Raw genomic sequence first — 16,633 nt, forward strand, 5'->3', positions numbered from 1 at the left:
CACAGATGTGTGATCAGGTAAGTTACAGTGGCATCTAATTCTAAAATCTCATCAGCTTCAACAGACATGGCAAAAACTTTGTGCCAGCACTTCAGGTTCCGCAAGAGCACAATTCTGGGCCGGCCACCATGCACAAGCCCTACCTCACTTTGGCTCGACTGTGCATTAGCGGCGAGAAGCTGTTAGTGTCATTCTTACAAAAATGATTGATTTGTGCAGCCTGCATCACTTTGCTCAGGTGAATACAGTAAAAAAAAAAAACTACATTAATGCACTTTATGGTGACCTTTGCATCTTCACCTATGGACAGAATAGCATTGTGATCTCCTGACAAAGTACTCCAGTGTTTGAAGAGCTACTAGCATGGCTAGTTTGCAAAAGGGAAATACCCATGCCAAAAAAAGCACAACACACATCGCTCCAACAGCCACTTCGTCAGATAAACCTCCCTGTTTATGCCGACAACCTGCAATTCAATGCATAAGGCCAGTAGACATGGTGAAGAGGTTCAATAATTGTTTCACAAGATTTAGAATGGGCAACAGGTATGATCTAAATGTTAACACATTCTAATGGCAGATGTTTCTGAAATGCTGGAAGCACCACAGCTACAATCCTGGGATTTTCCCACAGCACAGAATCTAGTGGAGGACAGTGTGATGAATAAGAGCCAGTCAGCAGCTGCTCTGTTGGTGTGAGCACCTTGTTATTGAGAGTAGTCAGAGGAAAACGGCTGGGCTCATTAAGGACCTAACTGGACTCTCGTCCTGACCGAAGTCCATGAACTTATGCCTCACAGTATTCAGGCTACTCTGGAGCAAAAGGGAGTCCAACCATTATGCAAGTGCAAAAGATTCTTTAGTTTATTTTCAGTACTTTTTTTGGATTTCACCACTGCCCTGAGGCAGAAAAGAAACACAGGTCCACAGCAAGGAAATTAAACAGTCAGGGAGGGGAAAAAAAGGTTTGTAAGATCTCAGTGCATCAGAGGTATCAAAAAACACGTATTATGCATTTAGAAATAGTTCAACATGTGATTCATTGGAACAGAACGATGATGCTTTTTTGTGGAATCACTGAAAAATATCTGCAGATTAGAATTTCATCACGCATAACAAACACCTTCTGCTATTCACAAATGTGTGGTACACTGCACCCAGACGGCCATCCCAGAGGACAGTACCAGCAGGTATTACAGTAACTAAGCATCTCTCCCTGTCCATCACCCTACAACCCCATCCAACCATTAAAATCTCTCTAGCTTGGATCTACTCTAAAACAAGGGAAGGTTTCTAACTGGAAAAAAAAAGTGAAAAAGGTTGTTAGCCATAGTCACCTTTCCTCCACAACTTCTCCCGTTCATTGGAAACTTGATATCCTGCGTGTAAAGGTCCCCTTGTATTTATCTGCAAGCTTTTAAAAATAAAAAAGCCCTTTGCAGTGTATTACGTACAGTAACACACATTTTGGAATCATCTGCCATCGGATTTTACCGACTAACAATATGTTGTACGATACATTATCCTCCACCTACAAAAAAATCTAGCGTTACGTTTGCAGTGCAGTCCAAAACCAAATGCAAACAAGATCCATGTATGAGTTGTATTGCCTACAGTAAATACATTTCTGGTACAAATCAGGACAGTAAATTGTTTAACGGTTAAGTACATAGAGGATTAGTAGCTGCTACATGACAGTCATACAATTTCAAGGATTATAACATGCAAGTGCAGCGCATTCAAAGTGGCTTTATCATTAAACCCAAAGTCTGAAAACCCTACAGCCTCCACAAGTTCATAACCCTCAACCTAAGAAAGTACTGCAAATGAAATTTAGAGAAACGCACACCTCACGCAAGCATTACATTCAGATTGACTGACTACTGCTCATCTTCCTTTATGGCCTGCAGGGGCAGGAGAAGCAGGAGAAGCAGGAGAAGGTCTAGGTCCATCGCTGCACATCTCAGCCCCACTCAAAACACTCTAGCGCTGCTTGTGTTTCTTCAAGTATCGAGCACGCTGGGCCATGTTGAGCTTCATGGCAAATTTCATAATTAAATTCACAGGGATCATGGAAGCAGAGATCCATGCCTGCAAGAGAGTAACTGATCAGCCTGTGCAGGAACTAATACAGCGGATGCTTAGATCACAACATTACTGTTCTGGCAAAAAGAGGCTCTGACTATGACAGAACCGGTGGGCCTTCAGATCCTCACCAAGACGGCATGGGGAAAGTAGCCACAGGTCTGGCTCTGCAGACCCACGGTCCTGATTGCGGAGGCCACATATCGCTCTGGGGTAGGCTTATCCAGGGTAGGTTTACGGATCTTGGACATCTTGGTGGCCACATAGAACGGCAGCACACTCTAGGGAAAAGAAAAGGAGAAAGTGAAAGATAATGTTCGTCCCAGAAGTACAACCAAGTTCATTCAGTCAATATCAGACAATGCCCTGGATATCCAATGGAAATTGTGATGCAAGCACTGTCAATGGGCACATCCTAGGTGATGCCAAGGAAAGAATTTGCGGCAAATCATCTGTACAGTTGTCTCTCAGTATTTGTGTGGAATTGGGTCCAGGACTCACCGCCAACACCAAAATAAAATGGTGTGGTGTTTGCAGATGACATGTATACTTTAAATCATCACTAGATGTATGATACTTGAAACAATGCAAATGCAATGGAGATTTGTAAAACAGCCCCTTGTTTTTCTGTTTAAGGAATAATGACAAAATCTGTCCTTGTTCAGTTGAGAGGCAGCAGGGTTTACATACACGCCACTTCATTCACATGGATGCAGTGTAGCGTTCAAAACACAACACTTATTTTGGAACTTTCTCAATTTTTTTAATTATATCTTATATAATTGTCCATCAACTCATCATGTATACCCACCTCTTCTCAGTACCAGTACCTACATTCATTAATATTTTTATTTGTCCTTATATGCTCACACTGTTTTTTGTTCATGCATCTTTCATGTCATGAAAAAGTACGGTCAGTACTTGGATGTGAGACCAACTAGGAAAGCTGGGTTGCTGCTGGAAGAGCTGTTGGTGTGGCCAACAGGTTTGCCCATCCTGTGGTCTGTGTGGGTCCCAGAGCCCCAGTGCAGTGATGGGGACAATGCGCTGTAAAAATGGTGCCGTCCTTCAGATGAAACTAAAAGCAGGGGTCCTGACTCTCTGAGGTCATAAAAGATCCCTGGGCGTCTTTCAGAAGAGTAGGGGTGGTAGCCCAATGTCCTGGCTAAAATTGCCCACTGTGGCCCTATTAGATACAGGGGAGGATTAGGAGGCTAGATTTAACTGGTGAAATCTCTCCTGCCCCTTCACCACCTTAGCTACTGTGTGGTGAGCGTACTGGTACAGAATGGCTGCCGTCACGTCACCCAGGTGGGGTGAGGTGGTGGTTGAACTGGTTTCCCTCTGGACCTGTAAAGAGCTTTGGCTGTCTTGGGAAAAAAGTTACATTCATTCTATATTACTGACTGGGAACTGAACTGGAACTCAAATTCAACATTCTACATTAACCACTTACAAAAATACAAACATGGTTTGTTTGGAATATATTCCTAATAAACTGAAACGCAACATGTATTTCAATACAATGAAACAAAACCATGACTAACACAAAGTGAGCCATGCCTAGCTCTGCACACTTCTATCACAAGAGGGAGCCATTACAACGCACACTATGGATGAGCAGCACAAATTAGAGGCTTGGCAGGAAGATGACGCAATGGGCTACAGACACAAGCAAATGGGTCAGGCTGCTGGGACAAGTGCTCAGCAGAGCCACACACCTGAATAATGATCCCTTTGCTCTTGTATTCTGCATTGAGACCTTGTGTGAAGAAGTCAACGAAAGCCTAGAGAGAGAGATACAAAGAACTGTTCACAAGGAGTGCATCCAGCTGAACTTCTGCTAGTTTAAGAAACATTTAGATCTAACTGAGGTACTTCTTAAAATTATTACGTAAACTACCAGACCAAAACATACTGATGCAACAGGGAGAGAGCAACGAAATAGTTAAAAACCTTGAGCAAGAACAAAATGGGCCGTTTACCTTGGTGGCGGAATAGATGCTGAGAAGCGGCACAGGGTACAAGGCGCTCGCCGACGAGATGTTCAAAATCACACCCTTAGACCTGAATCAGATTTTTTGACAGGTTTTACATGACATTAAACTATTACTCTGAACACCATTATTCCATTCATCCCTCTATTTTCCAGCTGCTGTCTACAGTACTGGGTCATGGAGTAACTGGAGGCCATCCCAGGTAGCGTTGGGGAACAAGGCAGGGAAACACCTGCATTAATTACTTTCCTGAAAATGTTTGTTCACATATCTAAGAAAGGAAACATTGAGGGGCAGATTTACCAGCCTCAGCTGCACATTTTCTCTTTGAAATTGAAATGTCTGCTGCATTTCGGGATTTGTCAAAGATATCAGAAGCTGTTCTGTACTTTCTACCAGTTTTCCACACAATTGCCACGGAGAACACCCTGCTCCATTCATGGCCGCTGCCTTGTGTGTTGCCATGGCAGCCACTTCCACGTACAGTTCCCCTGCAGCTATGGGATATGCCACACAGCAGCGGAACACTCGCCCGTGTTGGAGACAGACCCGCATCTACAGTGCAGGGGGGGCAGAGTGTTTCGCCCGGTAACATGGGGCGTTTACCCGTTTGCAGAGCAGAGGCTTTTTGCATCATTATCGCCAATCAATACATTGAATCAGCATATGACTCCTGTGGACAAGCAGCTGTAATGTCACTTAAGCTGCACTGAAGCTGAAAAACACACATTTCACATTTGGCATGATGTGCCCGAGAATGCATGCGAGCGGGTGGGTCCTGGGGGTATAGCTGGGTGTAACTGGCACTCCCCGAAGCCATGACATGCCGATTCAGCATTTACATCAACAGCTTGTGAAATCACGATGCAGCCTAGAGTGCTCCAAGTGCCACACTCACCTGTCCAACATCTTTGGAAGCACCAGGCGCGTCATCTGAAAGCAGGGCCCAAATAAACAAGAGTAAATAAGAGCAATGATTCATTTCTGCCAAATAACATGCAGATTTCAAGGCTGCCCAGGGCAGTACCCTGCAGTTCTGTGGGGCACCGACTTATTTACAGCACTAAGGTACTTTACAGGGAATGGGAGAGTCCGCAAAGGAGAGGAAAGATTCTGTGTGGGTGGTGAACAGACAACGTGGGGGGAGTTCGTCGTCGCTCTGGGACCCAAAGAAACTGCCGATACAACAGCAAGGAGCAGTGAGGTGGGACAGAAGTTCAGTGTGGGTTGGAGTTGGGAAGTAGGAGAGATATAATTAGCTGCAAGTTACCTGACAAACCGAAGTAATGTTGACATTTATCATCTTGGTGATGAACTAAAATAAAAGGATAAGGACGACAACAAGTTAATCTGACATACAAATGTTTAAAAACGGGACTCAGACATATTAAATGGAAATAAAAATAAAAGTTAACTCACTTTGTCCAGATCATTCACATTAAGGAAGAATTCAGGGTAGGAATATGAAATTCCAACATTGTTAACTGTCAAAGAAAGAGAGAATGAGTGAGACTTCCTCGTGGGGGGGGGGGGGGGGGGGTGGTAAGCAGCATAAGCAGTCACTGCAGCACTATTTCGGGTAAAATACTTTAAACATAAAATTGTTAAACAAATTCTATAACTACCCTTAGAGTTATCGCTTAAACAACATTTTGCGATTATGAGCATTCATGTTGTCGTCAATTTGAATATCATATCGTGATGTAGCCTAAACACTTGTTTTCTCATGCAAGTAACAGTCCTAATGCACTATTGTCAAAAACACCACAGAAGTACGAGTCAGTACATTTACGTTTAAGTCGAACTAGGGTTATAGCTTGATTACACCATTAAAATCAGACTGCTGGATCCCAGTATACATGCATGGGAGGGGAATCGATTTATTGACCGAAGTGTGTTTGACTCCGATACAGTGGGTGGCTCCTTTCAGCTTGTTAGTATTGGGCTTTTCCCAGTAGACCTATTACATCACAGACCTAAAACAAAATAAAAAATAATAAAAGTAATAATAGATGTGTGGACAAATTACATGATGAGACTTTAACTGCAATCTGGTCTGAAGAACAGATACATCAGGATAGCATAACAAGAGATAAAGTATTTTGCATATTTCTAATACAGTGCTGTCATCGTATGTTTCAAATATTGCAGTGTGATTTTGTTGTAATAAATATTGTGTATTTATGAAACAAGCAAGGAGTTCAACATAAATTTCTCATGGATCCATCTAGGAGTGATTTAAACAGCAAGGATGAAAATAATTATGATCGTCTTAAAGAACGCATGCAGCACTCCTGCAAAAGCAGTGGAGGTAAACTTTAAAGTGATTTTTATACCTATACTAGATAATCTTGAAAACAATCATTAAATTGCAAAAGGTTTTTTTTCCCCGTTTTAGCGAGACTTGCACTACATGCACTATAATATCTGTACTAAACTGAAGGTAAGAAAAAGTCTGACAATCTAGCTGACTAGTGATGCAAGAATTTAATTTGCATAATGCAATGTTGGTATTAATATCATACATCGTTCAGTCCTATTTTTCAAATTTAGTACAAAATACTGGGGCGGCATGGTGGTGCAGTGGTTAGCACTGTTGCCTCACACCTCTGGGACCCGGGTTCGAGTCTCCGCCTGGATTACATGTGTGCGGAGTTTGCATGTTCTCCCCATGTCGTCATGGGCTTCCTCCGGGTACATGATGAGGCTAATTGGACTTAAATTGGTAGCACATAGGTGTGCATGTGTGCGTGAATGGTCTGTGAGTGTGCCCTGTGCAGGGCTGGCCCCCCATCCTGGGTTGTTCCCTGCCTCGTGGCCTTTGCTTCCGGGATAGGCTCCGGACCCCTCGCGACCCAGTAGGATAAGCGATTTGGAAAATGGATGGATGGTACAAAATACCCCGCCAGTTTGAGTCCAACTGAACGTTCGATGTAGCAGTAAATCGACTTCCAAACGCGTTGTTTGGCTGTGTTAGTCTGACTCCGAGAAATTCGATTTAGTACGATTTCAGTCAGACTAACATGTTTACATACACTTTAAAAGTCTGGTTTTAGTTGCACTAACACAATAACTCGATTTTCTTAGTGTGCATGTAAATGTACCGAGTGTGTTATTGGCGCGATTTATCAGCATGCCTGTCACATGCTCCATAACTGTCAGTAAATTCATTTGGTCATCATAACCAGAAACTCAAAAACCACGCGTCATGTTCTGCTGTATTCTACATACGAGTTTTAGAATTCTGTCATAAATATCCATATTGTAAAAATATCTGAAAATATCTATATTTTTAGGGCATACAGCAGAGTCCCAGTGAAATCCACTGCCCAGAGTGATCAGCAGGGCAGTGAGAAGCCCTGGCAATAAAACGTATCACTGGTGTTTTCCAGTGTTGCTGCAACAAAAAAAGTGTTTTAATTCTGACTTGTATTAGAAATTGTTTTGCGGGCCATTCAATTTTCCACCTTTTCTCATGCTCTGAATCCAAGGCAAACTTATGCAAAAATCGAACTGAAATAAAGAAATAATGACTATTTATATCATGACAATTGTCAATATTGTTTGATATGAAGAAAAATAAATAAATTCTGCCATATCACCCAGGCCTAACTACCCTACATAATACTAACTCTGACATCGGTAAAATTACAGGTATTATTTTTAATTAGAATGTTTGTTTAAAGTTGGCTCTTACTCACCCAGCACTCCAACCTCAAGACCAGCTAGTCCTGCCTCTATTTTGGGATAGATATCAGCAGCTTCAAAATCCACTGCAATAGTTCTTGTCTCAACGCTGAACCGAGATTCTGAGAGGGAGAGGAAAAAGTATTCAGATACTAGATACCAGAAGTCTAAAAGCAGGCAAAATTAAGAAAAATTACATTATACGATGCAACGAGCTTAAGGGATTCGTATTTTCCCTCAAACTGAAAAAATGACGGATTCTGCAGTAAGGGCATGGAAATGGGCACCGAGAAAGGGGAACGTCCCTTTGACAGAAATACTAGGATCCAGAGCAAAATCAACAAGCAAGAAATACCCTTCGATTCAGCCAGGAGGCGGCGCTGCAACACAGACTCAGAGATGAACTCTTACGAATCCCCTAGGCCACTGTTAGAGATTTATCACAATATAATTTACTGCCCAAAGACTCACAGAAAGTCTGGTGCATTCTGCAAATTGTCACAGGAACAATCCTTTGTCCCAAAGATGCCTGCAATGATACCGAATATTCCAGGTAATAAAAGCACAGTGAAGAAAGCATCATGCAGGAATAATGTCTGTCTGCTGCAAACATGGGTGTGGCCCAGCATGGCAGGAGTAGGGGATGGGGGGGGGGGGGGGGGGGGGGGTGCGGCAGGCTTTGGCAGGCTCAGCCCGGAGCTCGTGACTCCACTGACAGCCCCCACACCCAGGCTCCAGGCACGACGATGGAAATTACGCTCTAGCTGATAGCAACCTCACGCCATCCACACACACCTCTTTAATGTACAAGCAGGGGAGATGTTTTTTTCTAATGCAAAGCCCCCCCAAGCCAGCACAAGGCTGGGCTACACCCTGGACACGATGCCAGTCTCTACACACGCACATTCATATACTACAGTCGGTTTAGAGACGCCCTGTCTGTGCATGTCTTTGGACTGCAAAAAAAAAACCTGGAGAAAACCCACACAACAAGGAGGCAACCTGCAAGTTTTCAAACTGCACAAGGAGGTGGGATTTCAATCCTTCACCCTTGAAGTGTGAGGCAACAGTGCTACCCAGGGAGTTGCCCATTAAAGGGAACAGCATTCATCTAAATGGAATTGTGGAGGGAAAAATGGCAGCATGCTTGCAGACCAATATGCGCTGGAATCCCCCTCTATACACATATACACACGTGAATATTCACTGGGGTGGAATGGCAACAAAAATATTGTTTGATATTTTGCTGTGGCCGGCATACTCCACAATTTTAGCCCAGCATTTATCAACAAACCGGTTACTAAAACTGAGAAATGCCCAACAGAATAATAATTAAGCCAACAGCCATGGAAATTAAGTGGGAATTCCCCCAGCACTGTGTCGTTCCCGTGGCAGTAACGTGCACACACACCATCCGGATTTACATGAAAGGGGAAAAAATAAAAAGCACAAGATGGTGTTCACACACACACACACACACACTCCCTCCCTCCCTGACTCTCATCTCCATCTGCGGGGGTATCCTGTCCCCCTCCCGCAAGCTCCACCTCACGATCTGTGTATAGCTCCATCCGCGCAGTCCTGCCCTGTCGGTAACAGCCTGGCCACGCACAGCGCCTGCCTTTCAAACATGGCTAAAAATAGCCCCACTGATTTGCATGGGGCAGTCGTGCTCCCTCACCGGAGCTGTGCTCACGCCATTTCCAGGAGAATGTCACTTTTATACCCACTCACACAATGGACACCCAGCCTGTCTGTACACGGTGTTTGTTCTTTTTCTTATTAAATCAATCTTTTTAGGGAAGCAGATTAAATTAAAATTACTGTAACATTTTGATGTCCATCTGCATTGACTAACTTGGCAATCTGATCTGGCCTGAAGCGCATGTAAGCAGGTGCTACTCGACTGGGTTGTCTGGACAGTCTGCATTTCCCGGCCTCTGTCTGGACTGCTGCTGGGAGTCCTCCTAGTCCTCCATTTAGCCCCCTAGTCCTCCTTTTAGCCCCCTAGTCCTCCTTTCCTCCCTGCTACCTGCCTCCCTGTCTAGCGCCACTCCCCCAGTTGCAGGAAAAAGTACATACATACTACGGAAGCTGAGAAGGGGCATATTTGCAATAACCCCCCCCCCCCATGCTCAACAATTTTTCATGGGCCTCCGCCTTTCTAAGCTTTACTCCTCCTTTTTGGATACCGGTCTCCTCCTTTTTGAGCTTTATTCCTCCATTTTTTACATGACTTTTTAGAGTCATGCCAGTGGACGCTCCTTGTGTAAGCGTGATGTTTGATTGGATGTAAAATGTCACACATAGGTCACAACTTTATAACAATGCGGCAGGGGGGGGAATTAGAGACACCCCAAAACGACAATGAGTCTTTGAATATTCCCAAAATATCGGGGAAACTCTGCTCAGCGCTTCACCAATTAGCAAGGATAGCGATCTTTAATCGTGATCTTTAATCGTGACTGCAGGGGGACAGTCACAGCTGTGACCGGTCCAATTTCAAAGAGCAATGCTACACAACTACTATAAAAGTGACACTCATTCACCAAAGGCATACTGTGTAATCTCCTTACAGTCCGTCTGTGGGACAGGTGCTGCAGGGGACAGGTGCTGCAGGGGACAGGTGCTGCAGGGGACAGGTGCTGCAGGGGACACTCACCAATTGACTTAGAAACATCGTCCAGCTTCTCCTGAGAGCGGCTGATGAGGACGACAGCAAAGCCACGGCGAGCGAGCTGGCAGAAGGAATGAGAGTGAACACCTACTGCTCCACAGAGATGCCCCACCCCCAATCCCACCCCCACCAGAAAAGGTTACTTCATTCTCTACCTCTGCAAACCTGTAAGCTTGGCTATACATTTAAAAAAAAGTCCACAATAAAACAAATATTAAGAAACAGTCAGAACAGAAAAACCAGGCACATATATATAAAAAAACTTGTGTTGTTATTAAAGGAGGCTGTGGTGCTGCTTCAGCAGCACATAAGATGTGTTTAGGGGGGAAACAAGCATAAGCTTTTCTTAAATAAAATGTACAACCCCCCCCTCCCCGATCCCCGAGAGGAAGCTCTGTCCCAATGAGTCACCGTGATTTCCCTGGAGGACGAGAGATATTTGCCTGGGAATCTTACCTCCTCCGCAAAGGCTTTCCCAATGCCGTCTGTGGCCCCAGTCACCACTAGCCAAGACAAAGGAAGACACAAGGAGAGAGGTTAGCCAGGTCAGAGTCACAGGTGGGGGCCTGGGATCTGTCCTAGGTAGCAGAAGACTCATGCCTGTGGTACACCTTGGACGGGATATCAATACACACACACACACACACGACACACACAGAATCATTTAAATATCATATAAATTAAAAGCCAGTGCCAATAGGGTAGGGTCTGGAGAGACCAAAACTTTGATCTTTTGATTCTGCATTCCCAAAATTCCAACAAACCACATACTGTGAGACACTGCATAGTCAATTTCCACACAGAGTCTGGTTAGTGTGGCTTTGGCTGTCCCCATCTCTGCAGGGTCACACAGCTATTTTAAGCCCAGTGCCCATCATCCTTTATTCAACTACCCGCCTAAAAATAGGAGGCAAGCAGACAGGGGGAGCAGCAGCCAGAATGTATTTATAGAAACAAAAGGAGAAAGTGGGAGAACGCTGCTCCTGTTCAGCTCCTTCTATCATACCCAAGAGGAAATTGAGGGCAGAACAGCCCCAAGCCCTCAGCCAGCCCTGAGCCCCAAGCAAAGCATGCTGGCTGCCACAGAAGTCAGGCATGATTAAAGATTAATTCAGACAGCAAGCATCTACTGCAGCTGTGGGGGGGGCACCACAGACAATGAGAGAGAAGGGCAAGGAAGGATCTTAGGGCAGCTATAAATAGAGAACAAGAGGGTCAAATGCAAGTGCAGAGTAGAAGGGACAAGAGGCAGAAGGACATTTATTTTAACGAGTGGGTCGTGTCTTGGCCTCAGTCCCATGAATGGGCGACCAGCCTCTCTGATAAGTCTGTCACCTCCTCTGATTGAGGATTAGGCTCCGAATGGTAGCATCTGGGGCCAGCTTGTTGGCATCATTCCATTCCATTGCAGTGGCTGCGGGTGAATGAGCCTCACAGGCCATGGTGGAGTATGTCTGAACTTCCTCGGTTCCACACCAACTGCAACGAAACTGCCAAAGTCGTCTCCTGATTGTCATTGGTCACTTTCGTCACACTTATGGACGCCCCTATACTTGTGCGTTGGACAAGCCTGGAAAAGCCCGTGTGACCACTGCAATGCAGGAGCAGAAGGGAGCCTGTGACTGCAGCATGTCGGCTGGTCTGGGTACTGAGCCAAGTTCACAAGCACAGCATTGCCAACATACTCTCGGGTCCAAAGGCAAACTGCTACGCAGCAAACATTTGCAAATGGCGCAGAGAAATATAATGTAGATATGAAGGTGACAGAATTTGCCATGGAAACATATTCATTCAGTAGCTGCCAAGCAGACAGGGTACAGGTTCTGGATACTGCCTGTGCTGCAGGCATCATAATAACACAAAAAGAGAAGCTCCCTCACATGCACACTGCAGAAAATGGCTCTGTACTAGTTAATTAATAAGGAGGTCACCCTCCCCCACTGGTTAATTAATAATAAGGAAATCACCCCTCCCCGTACTAGTTTATTAATAATGAGGAGATCACCCCTTCCTGATAAAAAAGAAAATCTGAAAAAGAGTCATGTCTCCAGCAGGATTGGGGTGAGGGTTCAACCTACAAAAGCCCTCCTGACAAGTGCATTCCCATCTCCAGCAGCCTGAACCATCTAACCACGTAAGCAAACACGTGACCACTGGCTGCAGGTCTTGCTTGGCTTGGATGGGGGGGGGGGGGTTGATGCTTGACGTGAACATCTGACAAATCACGCACAAGTTGAGAGCTGTGTGAAATGCAAGTCTGTGATGGCGCAGGGGCTGGTAGGGGGATCCTTTAATGCAGCTCATTCTCTGGTCATGAAAAGACCCTTTTTTAAGCATTCTGTCCCAGTTTAGTATGTAGCAGGTTTGCACCAGCCATGCACAAATCTAAACATGCAGGAAAGCAGCGCTTCTGCAGAGCAGCTACAAACGGTGGCTCGTTGATACCCACATGCTATCACGCCCCGGCGACGCAGTGGCTAAATATTCCCGAGCTAAAAAAAGCACAGCTGCATTATAAATAGCAGCCGAGCTCCACAGTCCTGTCTAGAGCAGTTGCAGCGTTTGAATACCAAGTAGATGCCAACCTCGGCTCCACATAGCATTAAAAGCCAGGAGCTGAAATATGCGTTCACATCTGGTGCAAGGGAAAGCACCCGTGATGACCATCACGCACCAACACTTCCCCGGCTTCAGTTTCACACCTCACTTCATTCGTGGCGAGTCACTGCATTAAAAAAAAAAAAAAAAAATCTGCAGTGGAAATTATATTTATATACAATTATATTTATATATGGTATTACCTGCATAGTTAATGCAACATTTCATTTTTGCACAGAAGAGGATTCAAGGGGGGCTGGGAAAAAATTTAATTCTCACTTTAGTGATAATTATGAAGTGTTATATGGTGCAAAAAAGACCTTATTCTCCAGTGACGTTATAACCTAGTCCCTCTCGGATACAATACCAAAATCTGTCATTTCACAGGGCAGCAAATCATTAACGGATGGATTACTAAGTCATCGCGAACGCATTGTTCTCGCACCATATTTAAAGCAGGTAGCTGGGAGGGAGCAAAAACATGGACCGTCTGGGGGTCCCCAAGGACCGGCCTGAAAAACACTTAATACGAGCTGCTTATAGCAGCCTAATGAATAAACCACAGGTGTAGTAATGCAGCACCATGCATACGGAGAGCGAGGCCATAAGTGGCCGGCACCTGCATGAAGCACCTTGATACAGAGGGCAGCAACAGAAAGGACTTTCTGGGAGTAATAATGAGAAGCAGTGTGATGCCGCTTTTAGGGATTCAGGGCTCACTAGAGTTTACAGCATAACGGAGGAGAGAAATCCTCCATTTTGAAGGGGTGGAAAGGCATCAGAGGGTTGATTGCAGTTTATCCACAATCAATCTCAGATACTGTGCAAAGGGTTATCTGTGACGGGTAATGCACACTACATTTCCTTTTTAGAATTGCTCATCATCCACCGTTCCTGGTACAACTCACCGAGAAAATGCAGGTCACCATGTTAAACGTTAAACAAGAAAAGCCCTTCTCAGTGCACTGTCACTGCGTATTTATCAGGCAGCTGAGTCTGGAATCAGGATTTTTGTGTGTGTGTGTTAGTATGGCTGCCACAGAATAATCCAATGACTGTTTTTAGGGGGAGTGTATTCCTGGTACACTGTAATCATTAAATTACCTGACCTTTCAGAAACCGTACAGAAAGGCTGCTGTACAATGATATATTGGTCACTCCACTTTAATTCAGGAAATGTTGATGCAATTTGAATTACACATACCTCTCAAAGCTCAAAATTATTTTTTTTTCCCTTTTTGTCTTTTCTAGAGCCTAGGTAGCAAAAAAACAGCAATTCATAGCGATTTATTAATGAGCTGTAACGTCTACTATTACAGTCACAAGGATACACTAGGATTTTCACATGAACTTTTTAAAAAAATCCATCACATGAGCTGGGAGGTGCAGGCGAGTTGGTGTGGAATGACACACTATTGTGGTAATGCTGGGATGAGCAGCGTTCACATCCTGTGAACATGGTGGTGATGTGGATAAGCGAGTCCCCAGTGACCGACACTTTGGGTATGGATCTCCACTTCACTGTTCCAGTAGACAGTAAGTGGCCATAATGGGGCCTGGGCCTCATCGTGCAAAGCAAAGGAAACAAATCCTGAAAATCCCCCAAAACACTTTATGCACTTCAGGCTTTCAGCTACACTTACTATATGAAAGAAGATGATTAATGTATGAATGTAGTTTCAGTGATTATTTTTGTAAATTCAGAGAATCTTACACGGCTTTGACCAACACCACAATTCCTCCCCCCCCCCCCCCCCCCCCCCATTTGTAATTCAGTAAAAGAGTACCATCATCACAATTAAGTAAAAAATAATCACCCCCCACACACACACACCTTGTCTAAGACTAAAAAAAAAAAAAAAAAAACTTGCACACTTTTAGGGTGCTTATCTCTTGAAGGGGACCAAGCAAAAGGTCAGTGTTTCATGTACTAGTAGTTTATGCTACATATTCATTATAAAAGCTGACTGTTACTCCAAGCCCTTTGCCGTTTTCGCTGCAGTAAAATAATGCAGCTCTCGAGATGATTTTAAAAAGAGAAATACTAAAAGTTAAATGTGACCAGACCTTGTAAAAGTATTTCCTTGCCGAGCTTTCCACTATATAGGTATAGATGAGCCATGTAGCTAGAACACTAAAAGAAACTTTTCAGCTCACACTGAATATTTTTTTCCCTAAACGCGTAGTAGAAATGCCACTTTATCTGAAATTTAATAATAAGTTTAAATAAATTAAAAATATTTTAGTGAAAACTTTGTCTAATTCAAATGTGAAGTTTTACCGAAATCAACATGCTGATGCAAAAACTTTTCGATACATGTTGCATTAAAATGGAATCACCCAAAAATGACAAGAACAAGTGTATACAACAAACAATTATGTCAAATTTTCCTGGACTTCAAAGTACCCAACGAAAGCACATATCAAAGTCAAAGTTCTGTAGAGCTAGACAGTACAGACGTCCGCACATATTGTTCCAAAGTATAAAAAGTGAAGCATTAATTGACTAATTACGTAACCCCCCCCGTGACGAACCAACATTACCGATGCAGCTACGTGGTATACAAACGTAACGTGGACCAATTAATGCCCATGTTATAACAGCACGAACGCAATACTGTGTGTTTTAATCACACGGTAATTGCACATATTTTCACGAAAACTTCCCTTTCTAATGAATGACTGCAATTGTAACTGGTCGAGTCTAACACTAACAATGTCAACGGCTGACAAGGGATTCGATATACTGTGTAAGTGAGTAAGATATTTTAACACCTCTTAACTGATAAGATCGCGCTACCCAACTCACCGGCCCATTTCCCAAGCTTTGTACAGACAATCTGCCCATTCCCAAGCACCCATATCCGAAATCCAGAGAGTAGTCGGTAGAAGGTCCACAATGACACCCAGGCCGCGGTGGCTGCACCAATCCAGTACAGCGGAGCCTCAGTGCGGCGTAACACGGTCTCTAAACACGGCTGCATGATGACGGTCTTTTTAATAGCAACGGTTTAGAATGCAAAGACTTAGCGGACTGTGTCAAAGAAAACCGTCTTTATACTTCGGACCCAAAAATTGCAACATCGCATGGACGTAACTCTATAAGTATTCTCAGATTTGACTTAACGCCTCTAAACGCCTACTCACGACTTCGCTTCCACTTCCATTGGCCTGGAACTCTGTCAGTCACCGGCTCATCCAATTGAAAAGTATTTTCATGTGTCAGTCACTATAAGTCGATTTCATTCATTCTCTCTGTGAAGTGGGAAGGGCGATCGTTGATCGGTAATCTCCGTGAGTGATTGGACAGCCTTTCAACCGACCCACATTCTGAGCCTCTCATTGGTTCTAGACTTTCATACGATTCACTCAGACAGGGAATATTGTACGGTTATAAAAAAAACACACCCTACGTTCGAAAAGAATACACACAGTCATTTTATTGGCCAGAAAGTAATACTTCCCACAATTTTCTGCCTTTACCAGTAAAACAATATGACTAAAGCAACGTCACTCATCTTGAACTAACCTGTTCCCTGCCAATGCCCGGTTTTCAGTTTTAGTACGATACACAAACACGATTTATAAGT

At 44.0% G+C, this 16,633-nt stretch overlaps 1 protein-coding gene across 1 annotated transcript; it reads right to left on the reverse strand.

The window, feature by feature from the left end:
• Positions 1-836: 836 nt before the first annotated feature.
• Positions 837-16,172, reverse strand: LOC125751788 (very-long-chain 3-oxoacyl-CoA reductase-B-like). The gene is made up of 11 exons (XM_049031067.1): positions 15,853-16,172; positions 10,902-10,948; positions 10,431-10,506; positions 7,783-7,890; positions 5,501-5,565; positions 5,352-5,396; positions 4,980-5,014; positions 4,070-4,151; positions 3,806-3,871; positions 2,216-2,365; positions 837-2,090 (listed from the first exon to the last, which is right to left on the reverse strand). The coding sequence occupies exons 1-11, from the start codon at positions 16,025-16,027 to the stop codon at positions 1,983-1,985; spliced, it is 957 nt and encodes a 318-aa protein (XP_048887024.1). The 5' UTR covers positions 16,028-16,172; the 3' UTR covers positions 837-1,982.
• Between the last annotated feature and the right edge of the window lie 461 nt (positions 16,173-16,633).

The sequence above is a fragment of the Brienomyrus brachyistius genome, chromosome 11 (assembly GCF_023856365.1).
Source record: "Brienomyrus brachyistius isolate T26 chromosome 11, BBRACH_0.4, whole genome shotgun sequence".
Classification (NCBI taxonomy): Eukaryota; Metazoa; Chordata; class Actinopteri; order Osteoglossiformes; family Mormyridae; genus Brienomyrus; species Brienomyrus brachyistius.

What these genes read in the sequence shown, in the direction of transcription:
- LOC125751788 (XM_049031067.1), bottom strand. Translation starts at nt 16,027, where the DNA reads ATGCAGCCGTGTTTAGAGACCGTGTTACGCCGCACTGAGGCTCCGCTG. An exon ending in GGAAAGCCTTTGCGGAGGAG is followed by an intron (nt 10,507 to 10,901) that starts GTAAGATTCCCA and finishes TCCTTCTGCCAG; the next exon opens with CTCGCTCGCCGTGGCTTTGC. An exon ending in GCAAAGGGATCATTATTCAG is followed by an intron (nt 2,366 to 3,805) that starts GTGTGTGGCTCT and finishes TCTTTTCCCTAG; the next exon opens with AGTGTGCTGCCGTTCTATGT.